General features: G+C 36.6%; 1 protein-coding gene across 1 annotated transcript; it reads left to right on the top strand.

Moving 5' to 3' along the window:
- Positions 1-8,904: 8,904 nt before the first annotated feature.
- Positions 8,905-9,861, top strand: LOC118587553 (olfactory receptor 150-like). Its single transcript, XM_036193589.1, has one exon. It carries the CDS (start codon positions 8,905-8,907, stop codon positions 9,859-9,861), a length of 957 nt encoding a protein of 318 aa, XP_036049482.1.
- Positions 9,862-23,793: the final 13,932 nt, after the last annotated feature.

Below are 23,793 nucleotides of genomic sequence, written 5' to 3'. Positions count from 1 at the left end.
CTCTACTATACAGCTACCATAACAAAAACAGCTTGGTACTGGCATAAAAACCGACATATGGACCAATGGAATCGAATTGAAGACCCTGACATTAACTCGCACACCTATGAACATGTAATTTTTGACAAAGAAGCCAAAAATGTACAATGGAAAAAAGAAAGCATCTTCAACAAATGGTGCTGGCATAACTGGATGTCAGTGTGTAGAAGGCTGCAAATGGATCCATATCTGTCACCATGCACAAAACTTAAGTCCAAGTGGATCAAAGACCTCAACATAAATCCAGTTACTCTGAACCTGATAGAAGAGAAAGTAGGAAGTACTCTTGAACGCATTGGCACAGGAGATCACTTTCTATATATAACACCAGTAGCACAGACACTGAGAGAAACAATCAATCAATGGGACCTGTAGAAACTGAGAAGCTTTTGTAGAGCAAAGGACAAGGTCAACAAGACAAAGTGACAGCCTACAGAATGGGAAAAGGTCTTCACCAAGCCCACATCTGACAGAGGGCTGATATCCAGAATATATCAAGAACTCAAGAAATTAGACATCAAAATGCCCAACATTCCAATTAAGAAATGGGCTATAGAACTAAACAGAGAATTCTCAACAGAGGAAGCTCAAATGGCTGAAGGATATTTAAGGAATTGCTCAACATCCCTAATTATCCGGGAAATGTAAATCAAAACGACTCAGACACCACCTTACACTTTCAGAATGGCTAAGATAAAAAACACAGAAGACAGCTTATGCTGGAGAGGATGTGGAGCAAGAGGAACTCTCCTCCACTGCTGGTGGGAATGCAATCTTGTACAGCCACTTTGGAAATCAAACATGGCACTTCCTTAGAAAATTGGGAATCCATTTCCCCCAAGACCCAGCTGTAGCACTCTTGGGCAGATATCCAAGGAATGCTCAATCATACCACAAGGACATTTGCTCAGCTATGTTCATATCAGCATTGTTTGTTATAGCCAGAACCTGGAAACAACCTAGATGCCCTTCAACTAAAGAATGGATAAAGAAAATATGGTACATATACACAATGGAGTACTACTCAGCAGAGAAAAACAATGACATCGTGAGGTTTGCAGGCAAATGGATGGATCTAGAAAAAATCATCCTGAGTGAGGTAACCCAGATTCAGAAGGACAAACATGGTATGTACTCATTCATAGGAGGATACTAGATGTAAAACTAAGATGACTAGACTGCTATACCTCTCCAGGGAAGCTACCTAGAAAACGGGACCCTAGGAAAGACCCAAGGATCACCCAATGACAGAGAAATGGATGAGATCTACATGAACAACCTGGACTAGATTGGTAGAAATGAAGGTCAAGGTTTGAGGGAAGGGAGGCTTGGGGGAGCAGGAGATCCCAGCTGGATCAGGAACAGAAAGGGAGAACAAGGAATGGTAGACCATGATGGATGAGGACCATATGACAACAGTAGTGGGCAGTGTGCTGGAGAGGTCCCCTGAGGTCCACAGTGATGCATTCTCTTTAGACTGCTGGCAGTGGTTGAGAGAAAGCCTGATCTGACCTATTCTGGTGATCAGATGGCCAAACATCCTAAAGGTCGTGTTCGAACTCTCATCCAATAACTGATGGAAGTGGATCTAGAGATCCTCAGCAAGGCCCTAGGTGGAGGTCTGTGTGTCCAGTTGTCAAGAAGGAGGAGGGACTGTGGGAGTGTGAATTGTTGAGCCCAGGATTGGAAAAAGTACAGGGACGAAAAGCCAGATGAATGGAAGCACATGACTTATGAACCAAAGGCTGTGGAGCCCCCAGCTGGATCAGGCCCTCTGGGTAAGTGAGACAGTTGAGTGGCTTGGACTTTTTGGGAGGCATCCAGGCTGTGGACCGGGACCTGTCCTTAGTGCATGAGCTGGCTGTTTGGAACCTTGGGCTTACACAGGGACACTTTCCTCAGCCTGGAAGGAGGGGACTGGACCTGCCTGTACTGAATCCAGCAAGTTTAAATGAATCCACAGGGTAGTCTTGGCCTTGGAGGAGATGGTAATGGAGGGGAGGGGATGATGGAAGGTGGAGGTGGGGGCAGGGGCGGGAGTGGGGAGGACAGGGGAACCCATGGCTGATGTGTAAAATTAAAACACAAATATAATAAAAAAGGGGAAAATACAAAAAATAACAAAAGAAACCCAAACAACAACAAAAATCCCACAAATTAATTATTTTGCATCCCTGCCACAGTTTCCCCTCCCTTTTCTCCACCCAGTCTGTCCACTCCCATGACCCCTCCATTCCCTCACACCCTCCAATACACTCCTGTGTTTCTGTTCAGGAAAGGGCATGTGTCCCATGAGTATCAACTAAACATGTCATATCAAGTTGCAGTAAGACTAAACACTTCCCCATGTATTAAGTCTGGACAAAGCAACCCATTATAAGGAGTAGGTTCTAAAACTGGTAAAAGATTCTGAGACAGCCCCTGTTCCTACTGTTAGGAGTTCAACAAGAGGACCAAGCTACATCACTATAACATATATGCAGAGTACTTAGGTCAGTCCCACACAGACTCCCTGGATGTTGGTTTTGACTCTGTGAACCTGCTAGCCCAGGTTAGCTGATTTTATGAGTTTTCTTGTGGTGTCCTTAACTCCTCTGCCTCCAACAATCCTTTCTCCCCTCTTTTGTATGATTCCCTGAACTGGCCTAAGTTTTGGCTGCAGGGCTGCATCTGTTTCCATCAGTAGTTGTTGGGTGAAGCCCCTCTGATGACAATTAGGCTAGGCACCATTCTGGTCACAGGAGATGGCCAGTTCAGGCTACGTATCCACTATTGCTGGGAGCCTTAGCTGCAGTCATTCTTGTAGATTCCTGGGAGATCCCCTTGTACCAGGTATTCACCTGACTCCGAATGCCGTTCCTTCTCCTGTCATCTCTTAGTCCTCTCCCCATCATTCCCTACAACCTGATCTCTCAGGTTCCATCCCCACCTGCCCTCAGAATTTCTTAATGTTGTTCTTGAAAATAGGAAGGAGTGAACACATATTCCTCCTTTTAGGATATGATCAGTTTCTTTAGTAAGAGGCAGTAACTCTTGAGGGCATCTGCCTTAACTGGCACCCTAGTCCCCAAGTCTTCTTCTAATTTTCCCTTAATAGTCTTATTGGCCACTTCATGTGCATTGGTTAAAATATCTAAACTTTTATAACTTGGGTGGGAAGAAAATGTATTTTATTCAATTCTTGGGTAAAATCTTCCAAGTAAGCTGATTTTCGGCTCCCTCATACTATCACTTGTCTTTTTTTTTTTTGAGTTGGGGATTGAACCCTGGGCCTTGCTAGTCGAGCGCTCTACTGCTGAGCTAAATCCCCAACCAATACTATCACTTGTCAACGAGAGTTACAAAGTACAAATAATTTCAGTTGCTTTTCTTGGTATTTAATTTTTTTCCTTTTGAAGATGATATTTTTAGAAAAATCCCTTTCATGTATATCTTTGAAGTTTCAGGAATAGTTTAGTGTTTCTTACAGACTTTTATTAAACCTATACTTTAAAAAGAACTAGGAATCCTGCCACTGGACTACATTACACACTGGAAAACCATGGGGAGATATATGTTAATTCTGGTTGTTAATTTCCCTGGAGATGAAACTTGAGGGATGAGACTCTAGAGGGAGATAACTCCCACTATTCTTTTCCTAACCAATCACTTGTTGTCTGTGCTCAGAATATAAAATGTTTATACCAACTGACCTTAGTAGAACAACAAATGACTTTGAAATCAAGAGATAATTCTATGTAATCTTCCCCTCACATACCCAAAGCCATTTATTTTCCTTCTAGTATGAAGTAGAAGAAAATCTTCCAACATTGAGCTGTCTGGGAAGGAGGAGAGGTATGCCCAGACACAAGTCTTTAGTTCCTAAATATCTTGGACTTCCCTACTCTGTTCTATGTTCTTTTGTTATTACACATGTTTGAGTTTTATCTCTCAAGACCCATTTTCATTCCACTATCCTCACTTCCTTTTTAAAATAAGTTTGATAACATTGTTTTATTAGTGCTTGTTTTAATTTAAAATCATTTTGGAAATTTCACAGATGAATACTCTGTATTTCATTCTTCCAAACATTTCCTGTCTCTCTTTAGTTTCTCCTGTTCTCTTTCCCTATAGCTCTCAAATTACTGACTTCCTTAATTGCTGCTATATATACATATATGTATCATATACATATATATGTATGCATACATACAAACAACACGATGAGTCCATTCAGTGTTGCTCATTCATGTGTGTATGTGTTTAGGACTAACCAGTTAGGATTGGATAGCTGTCATGAACTGAATGAGAATGGCAAAGATAGGGTCATATACTTGAATATTTGGATCCCTGTTGATGGACCATTTAGGAAAGATTATGAGCCATGATGTTTTTGAAAGAGATATGGTCTAGTTGGAGGAGATGTGTCACTGGGGATGCACTTTGAGGTTTCAAAAGCCAATGTCAGGCCTAGTCTTACTCTCTCTGCCCCTGTCTGTGTAATAGGATGTAGCTCTCTGCCTGCTACCGCCCAAGTGGCATGCCTGCCTGCTGCCAGATTACTGACCATGATGAAGAAAGATTAAACCTCTGGAACTCTAACCAAGCCCGCAGATAAATCCTTGCTTCTGTAAGCTTTTTGGCCACGAGGTTTCTTCACAGCAATAGAAGAGAAAATTGCTGTAACTCTTCATCTGTGGGTGTGGTCATGTGGGATTTCCCCCATTCCCTTGTTGTCATGACAACTGAAACCAATTAAGATCCAGACCTTTTCATTTCACCAGCTTCCATAAGCATTCTCCCATTCCCTATAATATAAAAATCACAACAATCACTTCTGTGTACACTAATTTTAACACAGGCAGTTTGATTCTTTTGCAGTCATTTTGAAGCTATTTAGTAACTTAGCTTGTTGAATAAAATTTTTAATTCATAAATTTAAGGCATGGTGTTAATTATTACAAATGTAATTTAATATGAAAGAAAGTGTGGTTTATGGCTTATAATAAAAAATACATTAGTTAGTAATTTCTGATTCTAAATCCAATAAGCATAAAAAATAAGCACAAATTGTACCTGGTCCAGTGCATATACATTATGACTTCAAATTTAGTGTTTTAATGGGATGCCCAAGTGTGTAAATGTAAATGAATTGGTCTCTGATTGTTGTTCCTTCTTCTGGGCTCTTTTCTTTCTGTTGGTTTGTCTTGTCCTACTTTGATGTTATAGCTTTTGTTCTATCTTACTACATACTATTTATTTTGTTATATATATTTTTAAAATGAATGAATGAATGAATGAATGACAACATAGCAAACAGGGTAGAAGGTAACAATGAAACTGTCACATCTGCTGATAGAGGGAAAATCAGCTTTCTACACTAGAGTGACATGGACTATATCAACCTCTCCAGGACAGACAGGCCTCATGTTCAAGAGTGGTTGACCAACAGATATTGGACTCCAAATATTTTTTTTGTGTGTGTGTGCTTTTATTTGGTTACAGATTGGTGGTTTTATTGAGGAGGTACATGATTTTATTTTGTTTTCTTGGTTTGGGGAGATTTGTCAATATATTGGTTTGCTGTAGTTATTGATGTTTATTGAGAAAAAACAAATTAGTGTGGGTACAGAGTGGGAAAGGACTTGGGGGGAGTGGAAAAATATGATCAAGTACATTTACATTTTAAAATTATTTTAGATAATAAAAATACATTTGTTTCAGTTTTAGGATGGTGCTCATTTGCAAGGCTAATATTACTTTATTGTATTGATTTCTATTTTTTAAATTGTTAAAAACTATTGAGTAGAACAAAAATCTTACCTTTAGCAACAACACATTCTATTAAATTGGATAAGGAGATGAGTAGAGGAAGATTACGACCTACTCTGTGTGCACACTCAACTTACTTTTCTGTACCGATCATGCAATGTGATATTTAGGCCAAAAAGAATGAACATTTTATTTATATGTTTCTCTAAAATACTTTTGTTGATACCATCACTGAATAAGGACTAGCATGTTGTTTGCCAACTAGACTGTAGAATTCTGAAGAGCAGATTATCTCTATTCTTTATCTCCCTATCCTGAAGGCCAGACGAAATAGTAAGTTTAACACATTTAAACTTGTTTCTGATTGCTCCAAGACCTTTATCATGACGGGGTGTTGGATTTTGTCAAATGCCTTTTCTGCGTCTAGTGAGATGATCATGTGGTTTGTTTCAATATTAGTCCATGTTAATTCGTAATAATGTCAAACAATTTCTTATTTGGTATCTTCCAAATTATTTGCTGTTTCAAGACAGAATTAAACATGCAGAGCTAAAATATAACACATTAAGAATTGGACATTAAAATTAGATATTGTTTGGATTCATATTACTATGAGATGCTGTTCTCTATTTTCACCTGTAATTTATGATTATCTCATGTAAGAAATGATCTGTTAAAGCTGGTTACTTTATCTATCTCATTCATATTTTCTACTAGTAAGTAGTGAATTGAATAGTGAATGATATAAAAATTATGGAAGTAAATTTCATATCTCTGACTCTTTACTGTTTCTTTTCCCGATAAGGGAAATTGCACTGATTGAAAACTATTGAATCTGCAAGAAATTTTACTGTGAAAAAAGAAGCCAGCTATAAAAGGAAAAAGACTACATGGATCCACTTATATGAATTATTTGTAGCAGTGAAACTCAGTGAGTTGGAGAATACAATAATGATTGTGAGAACATGGGTGGAGAACATACATAATACATGCGTTCAATGAGTTCATCGTCACAGGTATTTCACATGAAGAAGTTCTTCTGAATATCTTCATACAGATAATCAGTGTATTAGTATTTTGAAAGTTTAAAATATATCATTGTATAATTCAAACTATTTGGTGGTAAATTTTATACCAAATATTCTTATCAAAACACAAAGACAGACAAGCAATAGACACAAGTTTCTACAAAGAAACTTGGGGAGGTAATAAATACATCAGTTATATTGTTGGTGGTGCTGGTAAACTAATGAAATATATGTTTCTTTGCATCTCAATTTACTGGTTAAAAAACAATTCTTCATCAAAAAGTCCAGTTTTCTAATTTTGCTTACAATTCATTCATATTTAATATGCATCTGACAGGATCCCATGACAACTGATACAAAGCAGGTATTGAGGGACTCTATGACAAGGACAAAGTCATACAAACACTTAGATGACACAAGACCAACAGAAGGCAACGGTATTAAGAGAGATTGCTAGAACTGGGCTGCAGGAAAAGTTAGTAAACGAAATTGTTCAAAGCCCTCCTGCATGTTTAATACATAAAGAGACAATGAGGATTCTGTGACAGAGAGCAATATTTCCTGGGGAAGCTTTGCAAAGCATGAGAAATACAGTAAAACTAGCCAATGAATGGACTCAGAGATATGGAATGATGTATGCCTTGCTGTGTTCTTTTTGGTGAAACAGAATGCCACAGGAAGGTAATATATAGCAATCAGATCTGTATTTATCCTGTTATAAGTTTCTTAAGGTTGAGAAATTCAAGACCAAGATCCCATATCAAGGGAAGACCTTTTTGGTACATAGTGAAATGGCAGAAGGCTGAAGAAAAAAGGAGAACCAATGAAACATATGAAGAAACATATTAATAGTATCAGCCCCATGTTATTATCCCACACCTGTGGCAACTAACCCACCTGCATAATAGCATTCATCAATTTGCCACATGATCTATGCTCCTTATAATGATTCAGCTTCTTCAGTATGTTGTATTGGGGGGTTATGTTTCCAACACTCCCAATCTGGAAGACACATCCTTTCACAGTATATGGTTCTCAGCTTTTATGGTAGAGGTTTACTTAAGAGAAGCATTAAAACAGAAATGGAATCTTCTGTCAATATGTGTAGAGTTCTGGTATTACCATATAAGCAACATCTTCAAATTAACATGAGTTAAGAGTATCAACCTGTAGTTAATATGAAGTTCTTCCTTACAGTTTAGAATTGACCCCGACAGGGTTGGGGATTTAGCTCAGTGTTAGAGCACTTGCCTAGCTAGTATAAGGCCCTGGGTTGGATCCTCAGCTCAAAATAAATAAATAAATAAATAAAAATTTAAAAAATTGAAAAAAATAGAATTGACCCTGATTAGGGACAGCTGTCCTTTGTGGGGTGTGGTCAATCACAACTGCTTAATCCAGGAAAAACAAGGGTCAAATAAAGAACTCCAAGATCTCACCTGGGTTTGTGGTGATTTTCCTAAAATTTCTTTAACTACCCCATGATTTCTGTTTTCTAACATTAATTTGATATACTGGTAATTACATTTACTAGATCTCTTTAACCAATTTTGAATTTTCTAGATGTTCAATTATCTTTATGTACTAGTAGATTTTTATCTTCTTGATTTCTAATCTACCTTTTAAGTGCAATATTTAGCATCTGATTTCCCCAGCTAAATATTTAGAATTAAATGAAGAGACAGATAATTCTCTTGTTCATTATTGTATTGAAAAATCCTCAATTCCTTCACCACTAACTGTAATTATAGACCTTTTGTGGATAAATAAGACATGATGAATACATGATACAGTTAATAGAGGGTGCTAGAATGGTTTGCATGTGGTAGGAAATGGGTCCTAGTAAACATAATTCTTATAACAAAGTCACAAGTATGTAAACATCTGTATGATTATTTCTTTGCATATCTCCTGATTCCAGGACTGCAATGTCTCTGACTGCTTAGATAGAAAAGAGGATGACAGAGGATTGGAGATACCTGAAAATATTTGAATTCTGTTTCAAAATTCATTGAATGATAGGAGAATGGATACTTAATTTTTTTTTTCTATATAAAAATTTCTTACATAGAATTTCCAGAAGAGAATGGAAGAAGTAAATCAAACCACAGCAACTGAGTTGATCCTCGCTGGATTAACAAAGAATCCAGAACTCCAGTTGCCCCTATTCTTCATCTTCCTAGGAGTCTATTTGTTTACAGTTGTGGGAAACCTGGGCATGATCATCTTGATCCTGTTTAGTTCTCAGCTGCACACGCCCATGTATTATTTACTCAGCAGTCTGTCCTTTATTGACTGCTGTCAGTCGACTGTCATTACACCCAAAATGCTGGTGAACTTTGTGACTGAGAAGAATGCCATTCCTTACCCAGAATGCATAGCTCAGTTTTACTTCTTCTGTGTTTTTGCTGTTGCAGAATGTCACATGTTGGCTGCAATGGCATATGACCGCTATGTGGCTATCTCTAACCCTTTACTTTACAATGTAACCATGTCCTATCAAGTCTGTTTGTGGATGGTAGCTGGGGTATATGGTATGGGCTTACTAAGTGCCACAGCTCATACTGTCTTCTTGCTGAGGGTGCTTTTCTGTAAGTCTAATATAATAAACCATTACTTCTGTGATCTTTTCCCATTGCTGGAGCTCTCTTGCTCTAGTACTTTTATCAATGAAGTAGTAGCACTGTCCTTCAGTGCATTTAACATTATTATGCCAGTTATGACCATTCTTAGCTCTTACATCTTCATCATTGTCAGCATCCTCCACATTCAGTCCACTGGGGGAAGATCCAAGGCCTTCAGCACATGCAGCTCCCACATCTTGGCTGTTGTTGTCTTCTATGGGTCATTAGCATTTATGTACCTTCAGCCATCATCAGTCAGCTCCCTGGGCCAAGAGAAACTATCATCTGTATTTTATACCATTGTTGTACCTATGTTAAATCCCATGATCTACAGCCTGAGAAATCAAGATGTCAGAGCCGCCCTAAAATCGTTACTAGAAAACCTAAGTTTCTTCTCAACAAAGAACAGTTTTCCTTAGCAACAGAGTATACCTTCTGCAATTTGGGGGGAGAAAATTAATAACACTAGATATGAGACTGTTGTTAATACATGATTATTCGGATGAAATGGTAGAAGTGGATTCTCAATTTCATACCCATGGAGAACTGTGACTCTGGTAAAACCAGAGTTTATTCACAGATAGCATCCTATATAACTTCCCTAAAATTCTTAAAAGCCCTTTTTATGGTTGGTTATATTTGCTTAATTGACCCAAGTCTGTTTAGGTAAGCTTCACTTACATTAATTTGGGAATAAATGTATTCAATATTGTTTGGTTGTCTCAATGTTTTATAAGTGGCATTCTTGATTAATTGGCAAATGATTTGAAAATCAGTTTTTTTTTTATTTGTAGTGTTAAGTGATTGGAATACACAACTTGTAACTCTGAGATTTGATAAATACATAGAACCATCTTAGTGTATATGAAAGCAAAGGACAGATCCTGTCAAATTCCTAGCACAAGTTGATTATACTATCTTAAATTAGAGTTGCAATGTTAAAAAGGAACAGATGCACTACACATATTCATTGTTATCTATGCAACATTCTTTATACTGCTGTTTGACTCCTCCTTTATTTCCCACAAATCAATATTCATAATTCTTCTACATGCAGGGTTATGATGTTTTTCTTGCCTTCCTTCTTGCATTTCAGACTCAGAAGTTATATTCATTCACTGTAGCATATGTTTGTATCATTTTTCACATGGAAAAATGATAAACTGGGAAATTTATTTTCTCATCATTCATAAGTGCCATTCAGGAAATCATGATTAATTGGGAAGGAAAAGAATGGGGCAGGAAAGCAAATCAATTTTAATATAGAAGTGTTTGCTATTGTTTTATCCTATTATGTGTTTAAAAGTTGTAGTAGGACATGACAGAAAACAGTTAAAAACCAATTAAATTTATGAAGATCAAAATTATAAGAAAGCTTCTAAAAACATGTACACTATATACAGTATACTGTATCTTTAGCAATAGGTGTTTAAAATAAAATTTAAATAGATTAGGGTTTAAAAAACAGGACATTCTGTCAATATCCATCATACCATAAAAACAATTGGAGATTGTAAACATCCTAGTATTCCAGTTTAATACTTTCTAATTAAAGAAAACCCACTGAAAAGTGAGAACTAGGCTTTCTCAATATGGACCAGAAATATAAAACTCCGTCAAGTTCCTTGCAAAGGAGGATTCACCTCCTTGCATGTGTTATGTTCCTCCAAGAGAAGGAATAAGTGTTCTCACCTTTATCAGGCATGCTTTGACAGTCATTAGGTAGGCTACCCTGAGCCAGAGCTATATCCAAAGTGAAAATTTAATGGTATATGAAATATGTTCATACAGAAACCATTGTCTTCATCAAAAGAGATCTAACAACCAGATGTTTCTTTTAAAACTACTGAACTCAAGAAAGAATGTTTTATCTTGAAGAGGAAATGAAACCACCAGGTAGATTATAAGTTCCTAGAGATTTCACACTAGAAAAATATTAACATAGCTAATGCTTCCTTGATCTTCACTTTGTATAATGCACAAGCAGAATACCTCCTCTCAGGTATTAGTTCATTTAATTCTCATATGGGGGAAAGCCTACAAGGCCTAAACCCTATAGAAAGAACCACAGGCAAGCAGACTCCTGTTTTTCCTTTTGTAAACAGTGAATAAGAATTCATCTCACAAGTTCTGGGAACTAACCAGCCTCTTTAAAAGTTTTAATAGCTCTTAATGGCACCTGCTTTCATTGGCACCTCAATTCCCACAATGTATGAGGGAGAAATATGAAACTGTTCCTAGGATGGTTTCTGAGATTATTGGACACCATATATTTTTATTCCATTTTAGGTTACTATAGATATATAGGATATAGATATAATAGAATAAAAGGGTAGATTGTTGAACCTATTTTTAAAGAGCAACAACTTGCTTAGAAACATTTTACATTGCTACAGATTTTAGTTTATTGATAAAAGTTTAAACTTAATTTTGTTATACTGTGTATATATATTTCTACTCTCATTTGAGGTATTATGTTTATGTAGCTCATTTAAATTGTAATGGATGATTAAATGCAAATTAATAATTAGTTTTCTATGATAGTCAAACTTATAGTCATGTTAAGTTTTCTAGGTATACATAGATACAATTCAATTAGGTAGGTAATCTTCAGACAGTCCAAAGACCTACAGAATATGGCATTTAAAATGTTTTAAAAACATAGACTTTCTGGACAGTGAGACATGTCTGCTCCTGGCAGCACCGATTTACTTCAGAGAGTAAGATGGGCATTGAAGACACTCCATATGGAGTTTATCTTCACCTTGACAAAAATAGTCATTTGGGCAAGAAACTGTTCTTGCTTGTACTGATTGATCAACTGGACATGCAGGACCCATAGAAAGGTGACCACTGAAATTTGCTTAGTGAAATGGTCCTTCAGGTTCATGCTTTGCAGAGGAAATTGCCAGACATTCTACAGGACACTAAAAGAAGTGACCGAGAGACTCTAGCTCTGTGGGCTGAAGACAGATGCTCCAACTTTACAGAGGAACTTTGGATGACTGTCCTGGCTGCCAACTGTCTCTGTCTATTCTTGCAAGACTCCTGAAAGTTGCTTGCATCCTTCTCCCATTTCTTAGGTAAAAGTGTATACTTCTGATATCTTTGATGTAGTTGAAGACTAGATAGTTATAATTTCCTGAGTTATAATAAAAGATAAGTTAGATATGAAATCTTATACTCACAAATATAGGATAGATAGGATAGCTTCTTTAATTTTGCCAAACACAAATAGACTAGATATTATAACTATAATTCTTGCTTGATAATTGTTTTGTTATATGTAATTTTACTGTGTTAAAGTTAAAATCTTCCTTTTTGAAAAAAAGAAAAGGGGAAGTGTTGTGGGATGTCTTTCTGTATGCTGTGAATGTGTTGATCTCATTGATAAATAATATGATTTTTGGCCAGTAGTCAGGCAGGAATTATAGTATAGGTGGGATAAGGAGAAAAGAGAATTCTGGGAAGTGGAAGGCTGAGTTAGGAGACTCAGTCAGACACCACCACCATGAGAAGTTAGATGTAAAGTACTGGTAAGCCAGAAGCCACATGGCAACTTATAGATTGATAGAAATGGGTTAATTTAAGATATAAGAATTGAATAGCAAGAAGCCTGAACCATTAGGCCAAATAGTTTAAATAATATAAACGTCTGTGTGTTTATTTGGGTCTGAGCTGCTGTGAGCTGGGTGGGACCAGAAAAACTTCTGGCTACATTAGATGTTATTTTTGATTCTTTTTGACATCATTATTCAACATGGCCACTCAAAAATTGTCCAGGAGACAAAGGAAGACATCTCTAAATAAAATGCTCTTTCTTCACCTCTCTAGTGTGCCATTTCCAGAATGACCACACAGATCTCCTTATTCATCCTTAGTCCTGTCTGAGTCCAGGTAAGCTGCACCAGCAAAATCAGCTATCATATATAAAATCCATAAAATTATACTGTTTTTATCATAGTATTCCTTGAAATATCTGATTATAATCTAAGGTGTATATATGGTGAATGGACATGTTCTTATGATATCACAACAAATCTGTACTCAGTCCATATCCTTTCTTTATTTTCAACAATTTCTCATCTTGAAGTATCTTCTTGATGCCATTTTATCCCTCAAATTTTAGACTTATTTCAATTAAAATATGGGTGTCATTCTCATGAATGTTGCATCATTCTATGTTATAATAAGGCACATCTGCTTCATCTTATAATTAATATCAGTGCCTTTTCTATTTCATCCTTAAAGGATGGTTACAGATGATAAAAAATTAGCTGAATTATTGAGAACACATATGTTTACTATGTTTATATTTCAAATCTGAAATTTTATAATTAATCAATGGCAAAATCTTTCACAGGTCTCATGAATTTTCTGTTACAGAGTCCTCACACTTCAAAATTCAATAGGTTATACTTTAGAAATATGGAAAAGTACCAGTGAATTACAAAAATTAAAGATCCATGTCTACCATTAATTAACACTTAATAAGTAATGTAACATGTACCTATATAAATTGATTCTTTTTTAAAGTCCATGACACCACTAGCCCCAAGAATTTGGCCAGGTTTCCAGTACCAGGCTTGATTTCCATTCAGCTTAATGGGACCTAAGTTCAACTAGACAGCTATGGGTAACCACCAACATACAAATTGCACCTATAAGGCCATCTTGGTATGCTGGCCACTATGTTTCATGGGTGTTGCAGTTGGGTAGGACTGTTTAATTTCTTCCCTCCCTTGGAAGATTGCCGAGTATTTTCTGACACCATGGAAGTTCAGCTATAGGAAGGAGGCATTGAGGCTTGATGCAGCTCAGATCATTGGAGTCTGTGTCCTAAATGTGTAGTGACTTCAGCAATAGGGTCTATTCCTCAAACTCTGGGGATACAGAGGTGGGCACATCAAGAGCTATGTTGTCACATTGTCAGTTGACATTATATTAGGATTCTTGTGCCAATGATTGGGAATTCTGTTAGTCTCTGGTTCTTGTGGGGAGCATTGTCAGGCCAAGTGATTTAATTTATACACAAACACACAGATGCACACATGCATGCACATGTATTATGTAGCATTATAGTAAATACAGCTTTTTCTTTATCATTTGTTTTACAATCTTATATGAGTAGGTCAAAATACATTTTAAGGCTAGACAGACAGAGAGACAAGACAAGATCCTTGTGTCTAATCTCCTTTGTTCAGCTTTTTTTCTTGACCATTACCAACAACAACTTGTAACCAAACCCCCTAAATGAGGACAAATATCTATAACCCACTGAACAATCAAAAACCACTCATCACACCTCTTTGGAATATGGGCATATGGGCATCATGTTCTTAAAATTACTTTCTGCTCTCTAGAGGCACTGGCATCTTTAGGGGATCCTGAGAAAATTGGGATAATTGTCAAGTTCTGGGAGAGCTGACTGTATCACTTGTTCTCCAGTCTCTGTGAAATGGGCTTATCTCAAGTGCTGGCTAGATTAGTCTGTGAGGCTAGATCATCTCAGCTAGCCACCTTAAAATTGTCCTGAACAGTTTTTAGTCCAAAACCAAACTTGAGCGGTGTTTGTCAGCTTAGTGGTGTTACCACAGTCCATGTGGAATCATTGTTGTAGGACCCATCCTCCTTTTGAGGACTTCAAAGGTCACTGTTAGGAATGGTAATGGTTCATTGCAGAAAACTTTCACATTTTAAATGTCATATGCAGCAGATCTTGGAGAGGTTAAAGGACCACAATTTGTCAAGAACATCCAGAATACAAATCTTAATTCCTAGTTGCCATATAGAAAATCAAATATGAAATCATGTACAGGAAGCTAGATGAAGCCCTTTTCTAGAGTTAGCTAGTACTCTATATGACCATTAATATCATGCCAGAAAGTATGTATGTGTATATATATGTATTTATATAAATTTTTAAGATATATGTATATCTTAAAAAAGTTTTAAAGAGTCAAAATAAAATCAAATAATTATGAGATTAGTGGCAATAGAATGTTCTCTAGTTTTGTTTTTTCTTCTGTTCTTCTGTCTTTCCTTTCTTATTATCATTTAAAAAATTTAAAGTTAATGAATCATTGAGCAATCTATCTCTGGGAGGTCTTTATTACCACTTTTTGTTTGTTAAGCTTATTTTTTTAGTGCAATTAACTCTATAACTGATTGCTCTGTAGGACTCTGTGATGTACAAGTAATATGATTTATGCTGTAATATGTTAAAAACTATTTCATTTTACTAGAGACATATGCTAGATCATTGTCAATATTAATTTGTAGAGATATCCCTGATGGATATAACTTCTAATAAATGTTTCATTACAGAATCAGCCTCTTCAGAACTGAAAGCAGTTGCCCATTGAAATTCTGAATATGTATCTACCTTATATTGTGTACATATTTTATTTTTCCAAACACTGCAAAAATGGAATACTTCAATTTGCTAAATTTTATTTCTTTGAATAACATTTGGGTTACTTCTTGCAAGTAGTGGGGTTTGGTAATACAAAGAACAAGTAGGACATATCCTTATAATTTCCTTGACTTGTTGCCAAGTGACAGAAAAATATTTTTTCAAACTTTCGCTATTAACATGGTGTTTCTTATGAAATTCTGAGATTTCTAGTACATTCCCTACCAACAGCTGATCAATGTAAGCATTACCTCTTGGTAGAAGGCCTGGTAGACCTATATGGAATCTGATATATGTTGTATACAAGGAATGATTTGTATTTCTGATTATTTCTTGTAATTGAATGAATAAAAACTTATTTTTTGGAATCATCTGGAATAAGTTCAACATTTTCATTATGTAAAATGATACTTTATGCATATTTAGAGTCAGTGACTATATTAAGAGGTTCTGGAAAATTTAATAGTACCATAAGGATAGCATATAATTCTGACTTTTGAGCAGAATTATAATGGCTTTGAGCAACTTCACTTAAATTTCCTGATTTAGAACATAACTTTCATGATTTGTTTGCATCAATATAGACTTGAGTTGTTAATCCATTTGTAGGCCATAGTCAGTTAGTATCTCCTAGCAATTTTTTGAAAATCATTAAGTGTTTGTTCCAGATTTGAACTTTTTGTGGTTGAATATTTTGTAAACATATCTTACACCCGATGTAATTAGTAGAATCTCCTCTTTGTATTTTTTCAGAAGCAACTTGTCATGCCCAACAAAGAGTTTTCTTTACTTCTTCAAACATTTTCTCTAAAGTATCTACATCTGAGTTAGATAGTAAGAGATCTATATAATGATAAATTATAGATTGAGAAAACTTATTGTGAATTATTTCCAATGGCTGTTATACAAAATATTGACAGAAGAAGAAAAAATGCTTAACATTCTTTGGGGAAGTACTTTCCACTGATTCGAAGCAGGTTGTGAATTATTATGAGTAGGTACTGTGAAGACAAATTTTTCTCTATCTCATTCTTGCAAAGTTATAGTAAAAAAAATCTTTTAAAGCAACGAAAGAGGTACCATGATAGAGGGAGATATCATGGGAAAAGAGAGAAACCTGGCATTAGGGAAGTTGCTAGGAAGCTTGGGCTACTGGAAATAGTGGAGGGGGTGCCTGAACTGAACTGGCTAACCCCAGTGATCAGATTCTTGAATATCCTAACTGTCATCACAGAGCTTCTTTCCAATGACTGATGGAAGCAGATGCAGAGATTCACAGCCAAATGCCAGTCAGAGCTCCAGGAGTCCAGTCAAAGAGAGAGAAGAGGGATTCTATAAGCAAGGGCATCAGTATCATGATGATGGAACCTGTAGAGATGACCAAACCAAACTAGTTGGAACTCATGAAAGTTGGATCAATGACTGTGGAGTCTGCATGGGACTGGACTAGGACCTCTGTATGGTGAGACAATTGTGTAGCTTGATCTGCTTGGGGGGCCCCCTGGCGGTAGGATCAGAATCCATCCCTGGTGCATGAGCAGGCTTTTTGGAGCCCACTACCTATGATGGGACACCTGGTGCAGCCTTGAGGCAGGGTGAAGGGCCTGGACTTGCCTCTACTGGATGTGCTTTCCCATGGGAGGCCTTGCCTTCTTGTGGGATGGGAGTAAGGTGTAGGTTGGGAGGGGGAGACTGGGGGATAGGTGGAGGGATGAGGGGTATCTTTGATTGGTGTGTAAAATGAATGAAAAATTTTCTTAATAAAAATATGAAAAAATAAATAAACCATCCTTTAGGTAATAGAGATGGCAAGGGAATTCCAGGCTGTAAAAAGCCATGGGCTGAATTGCCTTATTAATAGCTCTTAAATCTGTTTCCATTTTCCAGATTTTTTAAATGACAAATATAGGAGAATTCCAAGGACTGGTTGATTCTTTAATGTGTTGAGCATTTTGCCACTTCTGTACCAACTATTGTAATACTTGCAATTTTTCTGATGTCAAAGACCATTGTTCCACCCAGACAGGTTTGTGAGGTAATCATTTTAAAGGTAGGGCTATTGGTACCTTTGAAAGATCAGTAGTTGTTGTGCCCTATTTATCTAGTCTTCAACTATATCAAAGACCCCAGAAGGATATAATATTACCTAAGTAAATAGGAAGTGAATTATGAGCAACTTCCAAAAATGTAGAATGACAGAAACAACTGGCTGCCTGGAAAGTCCTCCAAAGTTACTCTGCAGTGTTGAGGCATCCATCTTCAGTCTATGGGCCTAGAGTCTCTCAGTCATTTCTCCCTGTGTCCTGCAGAAAGTCTGGCAGCCTCCTCTATGAAGCAGAAACATGAAGGATCATCTCACCTTGTTTTCACATATCTGGCTCCAGGGTTTTATTAATAAGACTGTTTAGTAATTTGCCTTACAGAAAACCTCTTAAAAGAACAAAAAACTAATTGCCTCCTTTAAGAATTCCCAGTTGTCTCACTAGATCTGCTGACACTGACAGTGAAGTGTGAGGCTGGCTGTTGCTGCATAGCATGCCTGGACAGAGAACACAGGTAGTTCCCAGCCTGGTTGAGGGCAGCAGCTGCAGCTGCTCACATGTAACTGGGTGCTGAGAGTGTGAGATGGTCTCAGAAACAATAGAAACATGAGCAGGTGTCAAAGTGGCTAACCTGGTGTGGCAACAGCCCAAGGAGGGGGTCCAGGGGAAGCCTGCAACCCACAGGGGGAAGCAGACAGCTGACTAAAAAGTTGACACAGGGTAATGTGCAAGAAAAGCATATGTGGTGGATGTGAAGTGAGGGCACAGAGCTGCCTGGAGGCAGATCCTACCAGTGGTCGGTGGCTAACTCATGTAGTGTTTGGAGCCCAGGTACATGTGGAGTTTGAGGTTTCTGGAGTTTGGGTGGTAGCTGGAGTAGGTTGTAGAGAGGTTGCAACAGAAACATCCCACACTATCTCAGAGGGCTTGGGGCAAGAGAAGGAAAGCCAGCTGACTCTGGCATTGTGTGCCAGGTGAACTTTTTATCTAATTATTCTTTATCAATAAAAATTGGGAGTCTGATATCAGGGTTAGAATCTGAATGATCAGAGAAGCATCAGAGAAGCCACCAGCAACCTCCTATCACAAAAGGCTGAGATCCTCTCTTGGCCCCACCTTACTCTTTTCTGTCTCCTATCTATCTTGTCATCTAAAACCTCTGTGATTAGTTTTGGTCAGTTAGTAGCTAGCTCTACTCTCTGATTCAAAGCAAACTTTATTGTCAGAATGAAATCAAAATGTCACACAACAGTCCTTGCTCACGTCTTTAAAGCAAGCTTCTCTTCAGAATAATGGAGATGAAAAATGGGGAGTCCCAAGATTTTTGGGGAAAAGGGTATGCCTGAAATTCAGTTGTTATGTTTATAATTTCATGATCTGTGTTCCCTTCTTCACTAATCTATATAGAGATGCACATGAGCATATAAGTATACTACACAAGTATATTCTGGGACCAGTGGTCTTTCATGAACAGGCTTCTTTAGCCTCCTTCTCCTGCTGGGGAAAATCATAGCAAGCACTGTTTGTGTGCTCCTTTTAGATGAAGTAGTATGAGAGTTGGTAGCAGTTCTTTTGAATTTCTGTTCACTGTAAGGTTTATTCAGCCATTTTAAATAGAATATATTGTTTTCAGAAGTGTCATATGCAAGACATGATACAAAGCACTGTACCGAATTTACAATTTAGTGTGGAAGGGATTCTGCCATATATACATAAGAATTATAAAATCGGTATGTATGTGTACATGTAAGCAAAAGAAGTATGTTCATAGACACACAGAACATAGTCTTATTAGCTCCTCCTTTTAATATTAAATATCTTCAGTACTGCAAGTATCAAACTGAATTCATTGGATATATGTTAGAAGAAGATTCTAAAGAAATTATTAGTATTAAAATTGAGGAATGTCCATATTTTTTGTGTAATCTAAAATACATGCCAGAGAATAAAATAAAACATCTTTGTCAGCTAGTAATACCAATAATTTTATAACATAAGTAACAGATTGAACTTTATTTGAGGTACTGGAAAATATTAACAGTATAAGTAAATAATATCAATAAAATACTGTAAGTATTATGTATGGGTTTGGACAACTATGCATAGGAAAAAGAAAACAAAAACACCTCCAAGTTAAAAACCTCCAAACATCACTATGGGAATGAGTTGGTAGATGAATGAAAGGTATTTCTGGGAGAAATCCCTTAGAGCACAATGTAAAGCAATACTTGTGTTTATGGAGTCCCCTGGTATATTAATATTTAATGTAAATTTTACACAATATAGGTAATAATGGTTCTGCTTTGTAGAAGTTTGGGGAGTTGAACAACACTTCTTAAACAGAAAGATGAATCAAATATTTGTATATAAATGTCATATGCTATATGTATTTTTTCTATGCTAGTTTGTTGCTGGAATTTTCTTCAGTCCTGCCTGGGCCCGCAGCTGCTCACACCCAAATAAACACACAGATGCTTGTATTAATTAAAAATGTTTGGCTTAATGGTTCAGGCTTGTTGCTAGCTAGATCTTACACTTATTAATCCATAATTCTTATTTATGTTTAGTCATGTGGCTTGCTACCTTTTCCCAGTTATGACTTCACATCTTGCTTCCTTTGTGTCTGGCTGGCGACTCCTGGCTCAGCCTTCCTGTTCCCAGAATTCTCCTTTTCTTTGTCCCACCTATACTTCCTGCATGGTTACTGGCCAATCAGCACTTTACTTAATCAATAAGAGCAACACATTCATAGCATACAGAGCGATATCCACAGCACTTCCCCCTTTCTTATTTTTAAAGGAAGGTTTTAAATTTAACATAATAAAATTACATATAACAAAACAATTATCAAGCAAGAATTACAGTTACAATATCTAGAATATTTACAATATCTAGTATATTTTTTATTTGGCAAAATTAAAGAAGACATCCTATCTATCCTATATTTGTGAGTCTAACATTTTATATCTAACTTATCTTTTATCATAACTGAGGCAATTATACTATCTGGTCTTCAACTACATCAAAGAACTCAGAAGGATATTACATGGTGCCAGATATTGGTGAAAGTATTAAGTCAACTCTATGTAGTTAAAAGGGAGGTTTATTTTGTGGCGTAACTTACAAGTAAAGGGATAGGTTACAGGGTCTGGGAAGGGTGAAGCACAGTCAAGCAGTGTTCTCTGGAGAACTCTGCTCAGTCTACCTCCAGCGTCCAGGATCCAGAAACTAAGAGAGCTGGCATATCCAAATCTCAGGTTTTAAGGGCTCCTGTCTTGGCCTATCTTGTGGGTGTGACAGTTACTGGAAGCCTCAACGGGGGGATAATGAATTTGTGTAGTGGGTAGCAGGTCAAAGCTGGAATAGCTACCCACTACACTAGTTCATTATCCCATTATTAAAAACCATTCTTTAAACAACAGTACATTATCAACACTTCATGAAGCCAACTGTTGCTTAAGTGTTAAAATTATGAATTTTTGTTTTCTAGTACCAACTTGATTCATTTGCAAATACCAATGAAAGATGTGCTAGTCTTTAAAATAATTATACTTCTGATTAGTATTACCGAATTTAGGTTAAATTTATTATTGTATTTTCACAATCCACAGAGATGATTATAAAAAGTGAACAATGTAGAACATAACAAACACTTTTTGTCAAGATCCTTCTTGTAATTTACAAATATACATAGTTTCTCAGGTCCTATCAATTCAAACATGAAGTCCAATTTATGTAGACCATCCACTGTCCATAGTTTATCTGGTGGAATTCATGGCATAAATGTGAGACATCATGTTCATTTCCTAGAGGTTGTTCAAATCTGAAAAATAATGCAAGTCTCTCATGCATGAAAAAAATACAAAGGCTAAAATGAAAAGCATTTATGTTTCCATTTTCAAGAGTTAGTGGGACTGTGAGGAAGAAATTGGGACACAATTTTGTGTTGGAATTTTAATGATAAAACTGAGTCAAATGCTGGGCAATGACAACTATTTCTCTTCTCAAGAGTCTGCTCCTTGAGAACTGAAAATTCTTGCAGAGTGTGGTCTCTTGTTACCTGGTAGCTGGGATTATAAATCATCAGAACACAGCAGGGACAATTCAAGTGAGTATGAAAGTTGAGTGTATGTGCAACCTTAGAGCTAAAGAAGCCCTTGGGGGGATGATGGGCTGTGATTAAACTAGCTTCAAAAAGCTGAGACTGGGTACTAGGTATTGGCCTTTTTATTAATTTGTTTGCATTTGTTTATTTATTGCTTCATTTAAAAGAATCTAATTTACATCCCCACTGCAGTTTACCCTTCCTCCTCTACTCCCATCCCTTCAACCCGTTCTTTTGTATCCTCCCTCCATTCCTCCTCTGTTTCTGTTCAGAAAGGAGCAGGCCTCCCATAAGTATTAATGAGGCATACAATAAGAAATTATTGTGACTAAGCACCTCCAGTTCTATTTAGTCTGGGTAAGGCAATACAGTATGAGGAATACATTCTCCAGAGCCAGCCAAAGCATTAGGGATTTGCATTTCCCTAATGACTAAGGATGTTGAACATTTCTTTAAATGTTTCTCTGTCATTGAGAGTCTTCTGTTGAGAATTCTCTGTTTATGTCTGTATCCCATTTTAACTGGATTATTTTGTTTTTTGATGTCTAGTTTCCTGGGTTCTTTATATATTTTGGAGATCAGTCCTCCGTCAAACAAGGAGTTGGTTAAAATATTTTCCTATTCTGTAAGCTGTGGTTTGTCCTATCGACAGTGTCCTTTGCCATACAGAAGCTTTTCAGAGATTCCATTTATTGTTGATTTTAGTGTCTGTGCTATTGATGTTCTATTCAGGATTTGTCTCCTTTGCCAATATGTTTGAGGCTATTCTCCACTTTGTCTTATATAAGGTTCAGTGTAACAGGATTTATGTTGATATTTTTATCCACTTGGAACTAAGTTATGTGCAAGGTGATAGATATGGATCTATTTGCATTCTACATGCCTACACACACCAGCACCATTTATTGAAGATACTTTCTTTTTTCTATTGTATAATTGTGGATTTTTTGTCAAAAATCATATGTCCATAGTTGTGTGGATTTACATCTGGGTCTTTGATTTGATTCTATTGATCAATCTGTCTGTTTTTATGCCAATATCATGCTGTTTTTATTACTATTGCTCTGTAGTGGAGCTTGAGATCAGTGATAGTATACTTCCAGCACTTCTTTTTATTACACAGGATTGTTTTAGCTATTCAGGTTTTTTTTCCAAATGAAGTTGAGTATTTTTCTTTCAAGGCTTGTAAAGAATTGTTTCTTGGCCTTTATCACTGAAGACTGTAGGATACTAACAACCTGTGATTTACAATGTCAGAATTTGTGATTTTGCATGTTGCAAGTAAAATTTGGCACTAAGACTTTCAGTAAGAAGGAGAAATGTTCACTCCAAACTGTGATGAAAGAGCCTAGAATAATCACTGTGAGCATTTATGGAAAATAGTCCCCAATGCCTCCAGATATTCAATCATTCACAATATTTTCCTTAATGTCCATAGAATTCACTAGCCACATTCCCAGTTCCTAAAGGTTTAGTCAGTTACAGTAAATTAGTGAATTTTTGCGTGATGCCTTTAAGTGAATTTATAAACAATACAATATTCACTAGACAATGAAAGAATGATATTGATAAGACTCTGCCACTTGCAAATAATAGATTTTATTAGAGAAGAGAGAATTTGACCATTATGAGTTTCTGGTTTTATAATCTTTTATAACTATCAGCTAGAAAGAGAACATTGAATCATGGAGAATTAAATCCAGTTTTGGTTAAATTTATGAATGGAAATCCCATAAGTTTAATTCCACAGAACTTTCTTAACCTGTGTTCTCAACCACAGTGACCATAA

This window comes from Onychomys torridus, chromosome 7 (genome assembly GCF_903995425.1).
Source record: "Onychomys torridus chromosome 7, mOncTor1.1, whole genome shotgun sequence".
NCBI classification, from domain to species: domain Eukaryota; kingdom Metazoa; phylum Chordata; class Mammalia; order Rodentia; family Cricetidae; genus Onychomys; species Onychomys torridus.
This window is presented reverse-complemented; position numbering and strand designations above follow the sequence as displayed.